The 9,757-nt window shown below is 34.1% G+C and overlaps 1 protein-coding gene across 1 annotated transcript in view; it reads right to left on the bottom strand.

Moving 5' to 3' along the window:
* Nucleotides 1-3,356: 3,356 nt before the first annotated feature.
* Nucleotides 3,357-9,757, bottom strand: part of LOC112603394 (hormone receptor 4) — a 24,859-nt gene continuing 18,458 nt past the window's right edge. Inside the window, 14 exon segments of the mRNA XM_025351928.1 lie at nt 3,357-3,725; nt 4,503-4,633; nt 4,716-4,908; nt 5,006-5,152; nt 5,649-5,777; nt 6,318-6,452; nt 6,537-6,719; nt 6,900-6,961; nt 7,094-7,242; nt 8,082-8,148; nt 8,151-8,373; nt 8,376-8,426; nt 8,428-8,744; nt 8,906-8,923. Of these exon segments, the coding sequence (XP_025207713.1) occupies nt 3,645-3,725; nt 4,503-4,633; nt 4,716-4,908; nt 5,006-5,152; nt 5,649-5,777; nt 6,318-6,452; nt 6,537-6,719; nt 6,900-6,961; nt 7,094-7,242; nt 8,082-8,148; nt 8,151-8,373; nt 8,376-8,426; nt 8,428-8,744; nt 8,906-8,923 (1,886 nt within the window). The 3' untranslated portion in view covers nt 3,357-3,644.

Raw genomic sequence — 9,757 nt, 5'->3', positions numbered from 1 at the left:
AATCAATTAATTTAATACCCTAGCTAATAATATTTAATAATCATTTACTTGAAACGTATCAAAAATTAAAATATTACACTATAGTAGTAGGTATAAAGTGAATGTCTATAAATTTTGTACAAATACTGACTGAACATATTTTTATTTACAAAATAAAATATTGTATTAATTAAAATATCAATTTATGTACAAAATATAAATAATTTCCTAGTGTATTGTTTTAAGTCATGTAGGCTATAATATATGTGTGTATATATATATATATATATAGAAAAAATGACGACACTCATAAAAAAAAAATTTAATAAAAAATGATAATAATAAAAATACACATATATATGTATATATATATGCAGTGAATATTATATAATATTAAAGTCAAATTTAAAGCAAAATGTTTTTGAGAAATTCACGTTTATCTAGAAAAAAAAGTAAAACAATTGAGCTCATTTGATGTTCAAATATTTATCACAATTATGTTATAATTTTTTAATCAAATATTTATATTAATTGTTTTCTTTTAGAAAACAGTTGTTTTAAAAAAAAACATATTATTAAACGTATAAAAATGTCTTTTATGTGTCATGAATTACATAAAATCTCATAAGAAAAAGATTTATTTATATATGGTTATTGTTAAGTGTTTAAAAATGTTTTACAGTCAGTTTGGGCGTTTAAAATAAAAATTATCGTTTCATAGTTAAAAAAAAAAAAAATAAAATATATTGACTTATTAAATCGCAGTATATGTGGAAAATTTGATTATAAACTATCATAAATTACACTGATGGAATATAATAAGATTGTTTGAACAATAAATGAATTAAATAATTCATAGCAGGTCTAAGAGACGAGTCAGTACTTATTTTAACTTTTAGTAAAAAATCCTCCATCACGTGTAATTTATTAATTAAAACTAAAAAAACCCGAAAATTTTAATTTCAAATAATCACTTTTATTATATTACAAACGTCCGAGAAAAATCAAATGGAACCGAAAAAATATTACATTATATAAGTCGATTAAAATTAAATTTTAAACAACCATTGATTATAGAATTATTTAATTTATGTACGTAAAAATGTTAAAATTAAAATTGTACAATAGTAGTCATATAAAATTGAAAAAATGATTATTTTAATGTATAGGTATAATAAAACAAGTCTTATGATTCAGTTATTTAATTTTTTTTTCATTTACTACTTTTATTGCTTTGATAGATCATTTAAAAAAAAAAATATTTTTATAGCCTACATTTCTATCAAACATATTACATTATATAATTTTTAATTAAAAGACAGATTCTGTTTACAATATTATTTAAAAAAACAAAAACAAGCGCAAAGGCACCGATTTTCACGGATAAAACAGTCAGTGTTTACATAATATATTATTATTATTATTATATATATTTATATATATTATAGTATTATAAATAATTTTTCTTATACACAAATAATAAACATTTAAACATTTTACAAAATCTAGTTTTCAAGTACAACGTTAGTAATGTTGGAACACAATTCATAACGATCAAGAATATTATAAAGGTTACAAATTAACAAAAAAAAAAAAAGGTTAAACAAGATAATAATACCTATCCCCAATATCGTATTTATTCCTATATATATAAAAAAAAAAAAAAACACATTGGACATAATTTACAATATTTTTCTTACCAGTTAAACTAAAGGAACATGTTTGTAACACATAAATATATTATATGTGAGTACCTATTTTCAACGTTATTTTTTTCTTGCCTAATATTCGTTTTATGTTTTAATTATGCACCTTAGCCTACGTAGTTTATGATCCGTAGGTATATATATTTTACTATTTATAATAAAATCTCTTTTTTTCTTTAGTTTAGGAGTCGTTTTTATTATATTTCAATAATTTGGTAACTTAAACGTTTGACTACCTATTCAGCTATAGTTTTAAATCTAAACATGTAGTTTAGTGTATAATGTATACACTAAAGTGGTTAGGTATATTTGTCTATAATCGTGAATATTAATTAGGTTATCTATTTGAGGTAAATATATCATATTATATTGTTTTGTATGTTTAGGTAACCTAGAAATTGCTTGAGGAATAGTGGGATATTTGAAAACAATTCAACCGATACGGTTGCAATGAAAGCGCACTTGGATTTTAGTTAGAAAAAAAACCTAAGTGTTAGATTTAAATGAATACCTCAACCATCTGTCGAGATGGTGTTGAAAAATGCATATACATATTATATATATATATTATAGACAGATATCTAACGAAATTAAATTATTTAATTTAACTTAAATTTTATATTACTATTATTTTAATATTTTAAAATTAATTTTTCGTTTATACGAAAAATGTATAAAAATATAGTTTTCACGTTTTATTTTTTTTACTTATTTTTTTTTTTATGAAAATATAAAAGTAGTATAATGCAAAATTGTTATTTATATACTGGCAGTGTGTTGATTAAAAAAATTAAGTATTCACTTATTTTTTAAAAAATAATATAGGTACAAAAGTAATATATATTTATACATATTACGCGATGAATGAAAATTATGTAAGTCAAACTATATTTTTACTATAAAAATTATAAATTACGTTAATAAGAAATCACAAAGTGTCAGAAATACCAAAATAATTTATAACCATCTCGAATATATTATGTACGTGAGAGAGTTTATGTGTGAGTGAGTGAGTGAGTGAGTGAGTGTGTGTGTGTGTGTGTGTGTGTGTGTCTATGTATGTCAGTATTCAATATGAATACAATGACGGTGCCCATTAAGTTTGTCTAACGCCACTTGAACAAAATTAGGAGAGTATACCGTATAGAAACACTCGGAAATAGAGAGAATAAGAGAGTTATAAAAGGGGGGGATTGGAGAAATAGAGAATCAAAGAAAGAGAAGATGATATAATTCAGCAATCAGCCTACATATATACATAAATTATAAATGATTTAGGTACCGTACGCGTGAGTTTATACATTCGAAATACAATATAACATTACAACTACAATTAAGTCTAATTAATAATAATACAAAGGTAACCCATACACGTATATCTATATCATTATCATAATCATCATAATATATTAATATTATTATATTCTCTTTCGGCAAATTTTTCTTGTATCGTTATAATTATACTATCTTAAAATAATATATTTATACGTATTTTATACAGACGTGGGACACATTTTCACAGACAATATTTTATTATACTAACATTATGTTAACATTATAGATACTTTCATATAGCTGGATTTTACGATTAAATAACTCCCAAATCGCAAAGGAAAAACTCAAGAGTTACAAAATGAAACGTATTAGTAATACATAAAAGAAAACAAGAAAAACTTAAAAAAAAATATATTCCTAATAAAAGAATCTCCTCTCATTCACATAATAATAATATAACAATCAACAATGCACAATTATTTACCTATACAAAACGAATACGTACTAACTATATTACGGTAGCGTTCACACGCGCAAGCGTGCGAGGTAGACACAATCTAGACGATTCAAATTTCTTCTTCGTTTTCACTTTCATATATTACATATAGTTATTATTTTGGTAACTGGTTCTATTCTATTATAATAATGATGATCAGTAGCTATCCTCTGGGCATAATGTACGCACTAACTTCTGATCGTGGAGTTCAAGAGGAAAGGCACATAAAACATTTTTGACTCTAACAAGAGCGAAGCAGCTGACTGAATCTGTAAGGGGGGAAAAAATTGTAACGTAAGTTTATTTAATACTGTAATTCAATTTTAATTATAACCGGTAGAATTTCAATTATTTAGGGGAGGGGTAAAAAGTACACGCAGACCATGTTCTAAGGATTTTACACTACTGTCCGAAAAGGATGTCGATAACTGATAATAATTTGTAAATAGTTAAAGAATGAGTGATAAAAATGTTGAAATAAGTAATGTAAGTTAAATATTATTTTGGAATGGGTATACGAGAATGTATTAGAGTTGAAAAAAATGTATGCAGTGTTGTAGATAATTAAATATTGAATATTTAAGTTTTTATTTTCTGGTAGTTCAATTTTCAAATTTATTTCAACATACAATTTTCATGTAAATGTGTCATTTATAATTAAGAAAATGTGATTTTGTAGAATCATCAATTTAATTATAAATACGGATTACGAATGAATATTTCAAACAAATCATGTTAGATACTAAAATGTAATAATTATTTATTTGAAAAAATGTTTATAAATTATATTATATTATTAACATAAATACAATTTTTTTTATATTTTAAAACGATTTGAGTTTTATTTATATACATTGACCAAAACAATATTAGAAACATTTTAAAATTATTCTTTACAACACTGAATTAACGATAGTAAAAAAATTTTTTTTTTAATCATCCATAGTCTAATTCTAACCGCACTTTGGATATATTTCCTTAGAATAAGGCCTGAAATGTACCTGATTAAAGGACACGGTCGTTATATTGCAGAAGTATATATTTACCTCTGGCAGTCGGTGAAGGAGATCTTGCAACCTATTGGGTTGCATGGGAAAAGTGTGTTCGACATAAGTCTTTAGACAAGACGTATATCTCTCTTGGATGGTTTCTAGCTCACTAGTGGTATTGCCGTTATCTGTAGAAGGAGAAGAAGTAAAATTAACAACGGTTAATAAGATTCTGGATTACCTAGACTCTTGGTAATATAATGTACTTACTCTGTGTCAACATAATTATGACTTTCAGGCACACGTATTCTTCCATTCGCAGCTTTACCCTCCTGAACATGAGCGTGACGTGTGTGATCTTCTCCACCATCACACCAACATCTTGCCGGAGCTGGTCCATCGTTATGGGTTTTCCCATCATCGAGGACAGGCAATTTTGTAATATGCACAGGTTGTGAGATACCTGCGGAAATCCAGCGTTTAATATGAAATAGGTAATATAGAAGTATACGCGTGCAATTTATATAGATCGCTATTATCGAATAGTCCAATATTCTTACCTCTTGGTGGAACTCGGAATCCTCGTTCCGGTCACCGTTCATGTTGGTGGAGTTCCATATTTTCTGGGGCCCGTGTATTGCTTGATACGCCGAAGTGGTTAACACTAATAGCTCATGCCACTTGTGTGTCAAAAGTCTCGTATGCACCTGTAAAACGTAATTAGTAAGTCATTGTAATAAAAAATGCACCGAGACGACACACCTCGATTCACAGAATATAATAAACAAATTATGATTGAAGTTTATTTAAATTATACAAACTATTTGAAATTAGTATTATATTAATAAAGTATGTCAATAAATGATGTTAAAATAAATAAAAAATGACTATGAAAAAAATAGGTAGGTAATGAAATTAATCATATTCCGTAATGAAAAATGATCGTCATAAAATCATCATTGTACGGTGTATTTTATTTAGTTTTCATTTTTTTGATTATAGTCTATATAGATTATGCTTAAAATTATTTTTGTATTATATTGAGTATAATTGCTATATTAAGTATTGAGATATATATTATATAAGCACAATAATTATTGAAATTTTTATGTTTTTAATTATACACATAATCCATATAAACTTTAATCGTGAAATTGCCAAACATTTTAATACACAGCAACCTGTAGTAGTTACTAGACTTACTTCGACTGGCAATTCGAGGTAAAACGGAAGACGCTTAGTCCATTGCACCAGTTTGTAAACGATTGAGTCGCCGATCTGCATCAGTTTGGCTGACAGATCGGAATTGTGTTCGAGCAAGTCCTCCATGTTCTGTTAACAATACACAATACAATACAAAATAATTCACAATAGAACAGCAATACTATATTATTATTTATTATCAATTACTAGCAACTAATAATTAACATCAGAAACCGGTCTGTTAGTTTTCCATGTGTATAATATACATTATATTATGCAGTACTATACAATAAACATTTGAGAATATTAACCATTAACATCAATCAGTTGTATTTATTATAAGATTTACTTAATGCGTTTAGATTGTAAATATTCTTTTATTAAGAAAAATATAGTCAAGCAAAAAAATATTAAAACAACGAATAGTATTAAAATTAAATTTTAGGTATTCATAAAATATAAAAACGATTCAAAAAAAAAAAAAAAAAATTATGTATAATTTTACTTTAATTTACTATGTTTATTTGCATTGTTACAAATTTGTTAAAACGTATTATTATTAAACGCTACCGTTTTAAAATTAAATGTCAAAATGGCCAATTTATTTTAAATGTACCCGCGACGACGATGAACAACATTTTAAATTTTAAAATAATATCGTGTATTTACCCGCAGAGTGGCGATATCTTGAAATTCGTCGCAGTCTACTAGGTTCTTGATCATGTTCACCGTAGCTTCAATTGAAAACGTACGGTCTCTGGACGAACTCACAGCGTTGTCTAGTCGTTGTCTGAGATAAACGACCTGCGTGGAACACATGAGAATTATTAAGTATACAAACACGCAAATTTGACACTTTGACCGCAATATTTAAAATGTGTTGGTTACCTCGCTGGGATTCGTCAGTGCAGTCTTTAATATGGTTCCGTTGACCAGAGTCGACATGGACGAGGAGTTGTTATCCTGGTTTTCCGTTTTCATCGTAGTCATGGTACTGGCTGTGGTGCATGTGACGGACTTTTCCATTTTGACTTGGCCGTTCTTCGGTGGCCTCTTCTTCTTATACTTAACCTAATACGTACGTGATTTAGTATTATGTTATTCAAGTAAAAGTGTATAATAATATATAAGCGATAAAATGATGTTAAATTTCTTATATCTCCATTTGAGAAGAAATACAAAATTCTAAACACGAGTTTCTCATAAACAATAAAAAGTAATGTATAATATTATACTGCAGTGTATAATTACCTTGTACAAGTTGTATACAGCGCCAGAATTTCGTCCACCGGGCATTCTATCTTCTCGAACGGCTGGAAACATGATAAAATAAAATATTAGTTATTTTTACGTTACAATTTTCTAAATTAATAAATCTTGATTATTAACGAGTATTATATATAATTATATGTAGTAAAACGGTGTTCTCGACACGATTCGCTTACCCTGCAACACCATTCCTTGACCGATGCATTTCTTAAACCGGCAGTATTGACACCTGTTTCTTTGAGCTTTTGTTATTTCACAAGTGCCTTCAGCTATACACGTGTATATCCTTCGGTTTTGGACGGTACGTTTGAAGAAACCCTTGCATCTGTTCGGAAAAAAAAAAAGAAAAAACAATAATAAATACGATAAATGTTGTTTTCTGTTAGTGTTAGGGCACGACCCTATATCGGATGAATGGAAACGTGCGCGTAATGCCTATATTATGCTATAACCTTGTAGTAAAAAAAAGTCGTCGTCCTTGAGTGAGACGAGGCGTACCGTTAAGAGTTGTACAGTTACGGTGATGACGATACGTACCGTATACGTGTATCGTATATACACCGTACCATAGATGGGCCTGCATTATTGCGCTGTGTAGTGTGTTTTCCCGTAGATCAGAATAAAATACGCGCTTTCCATCCTGGAGCGACGCAGTCTGAATTTAAAATCTTGAAAATTAAGGTACGCGAAAATTATTTATACAGTTTGATAAACTCGAGCGACGTGACGTAGTCATTGAAAAGAGACGTAAAAGAAAGAAACGAGTGATGTCCCTTCATCTATTGCGTAAATTGTTCCACTCAAAATCTACCAAAACCTTTACGTTTTTAACGTCTTACACGTATTTTTTTTTTAATGCTAAATCCGCACTGCAAATAATTTAGGTTATTTCTTTATTAATCGATTAGCGTCGAGATGACGTATATTATATTTTAAACCGCTACGGTCGCTCTCTATCGACTAACCCTATAAATTATAATAACTGCTCGCACGCAAACCCGCCGACAAACTATTTTTGTTGAAGTTTACTACTATAATGTGGCTTGCTGAAATTTTCTGTAGCATTTTCCGAACTTGATCACAGACCTAAGAGTATTGTGCGATATTATTCGCCGGAAAATCGGAAAACGAAACGACTGTAAAATATACGATAGTAATTATTACGCACCCTTCGCAGTGATGATGCCGTAATGGAGACCCGTGGCTCGGTCGTCGCAGATCATGCACACCATGGCTGTTCCTGTTCATCGGCTTCTCCATCTGGTGGTAAGCGTGACGGGCGCGGATTGTTTTCGCCGTTGGAACCGGACATCGGCCATTCGGGTCCCGTATTGGCCGTCAGGTTGAGCGCGTGCATCTGATGCGTGGCGGCCACCGGGAGTTGGGACAGGTCGCCGGCCCACAGCCGTTCCATGTTGAGCGGCACGTGAAAGCTCTGCTGTCCGCCGCCGGATGACTGTTGCCTCCACCGCCGCCGCCGCCGCTGCCGCCCCGCCACCGCCGTTTCGCCACTGGCATTGGACGTCTGCTGCAGCTGACCACCGATGGGCCTGAGACCGGGCATGTGGCTGATGACGGACGACACGTCGTGGCCGGTGGCCACTCCGAGATTTAGCAGTAGATGGGCGGCCGACTCTTCGCTGACCGCCGAGGGCGACGGTGACGGGGACGACGCGGACGACGTGTTCGACGACCACGTGGCCGCCGACGACCAGTACGGCGTGCTGACCGTAGACGGTACGGAACCGCAGCCCGCAGTGCTGGCCGGCGACGTAGATGACTGTTCCGCGGTGCAGGTGGACTGGACCATCATCGTCCGCACTCCACCTGCAAACACCATATTATTGACTTCGAATAATTACAAAGCTGTTTAACGAAAACGGTTACGCACCAAATTTCACGGCCCCACCCTCCTCCCCAAAAGAACCTCGCCCACTCATAAAATCATAAACCGCAAAGGTTCAACATGCGTTCCAACAAAGGCTCACCTGCTTCGCCCATGATGCCGTGGGTGCTGACCGGTTCCGCGGGGTATGGCGGCGGGTGGTTTCATGTCCGTGTTACCGGTAGCAGCCGCAGTCGTGGCCGCGAATCCCGCGCCGCCGATGAGCGGGCCGGACGCCGTTGATGCGGCACACGGACAGCACGGACGCTGCGGCCGCGGTGGCCGCGTTAGGGCGCAGTGGACGCGGCCGACGTCTGCGTGCCCGCGGCGTCTTCAACGCCGACGACACGGACGTGACGACGGACTGCCGGCGCTGCTGGTACTGCTGCGTCACCGACATGGAGTCGGCGGCGGAGGAGGGCGTGTAACACCGCAGCGGCGGCGGCTGATTCGCTTGAGCGTTCACCGTCGTCCAGGTCAGTGGCGGCGATAACGACGACGACGACAACGATTGCTGCGGTGGCGGCGGCGGAGTTGTCGCCGACTTGACGACGCAACTCAACGGGCTGGTCATCACCACCGACTCGCGCCTTTGCTGCTGCTGCTCCTGTTGCGCTGCCGCCGTCGCCGCCGCCGCCAACGCCGCTGCTGTGGCCACCGCCGAAGGCGATGGCGACGGCGACGGTGGTTCCGTCTTGTTGTCGGCCACCGTCCCGTTTTCGTATCCCGTCCCGATCGCGTCTTTCGGCTGCGGGTCGTCTAACATCTCCTCTTTGACCTTGACGCCTTCTCCCACGTCATTCGGGTCTTGCCCGCTGTCCGTGGTCATGCTGCCGCATTCCGGAGATGACGCCATTCTATCCATCGATATGATAAGTCCGGGCGACGGTACAGATCTGTCCATTCGGCAAGACGGGGATGCCGGACCAGCGACGTCTGGTGATGAAGTACTCGT

Source organism: Melanaphis sacchari, unplaced genomic scaffold (assembly GCF_002803265.2).
Source record: "Melanaphis sacchari strain LSU unplaced genomic scaffold, SCAv2.0 Contig106_pilon_pilon, whole genome shotgun sequence".
In the NCBI taxonomy this organism is placed as follows: Eukaryota; Metazoa; Arthropoda; class Insecta; order Hemiptera; family Aphididae; genus Melanaphis; species Melanaphis sacchari.
Note: the sequence above shows the minus strand (reverse complement) of the source record. Positions and strands in the feature narration are given on the sequence as shown.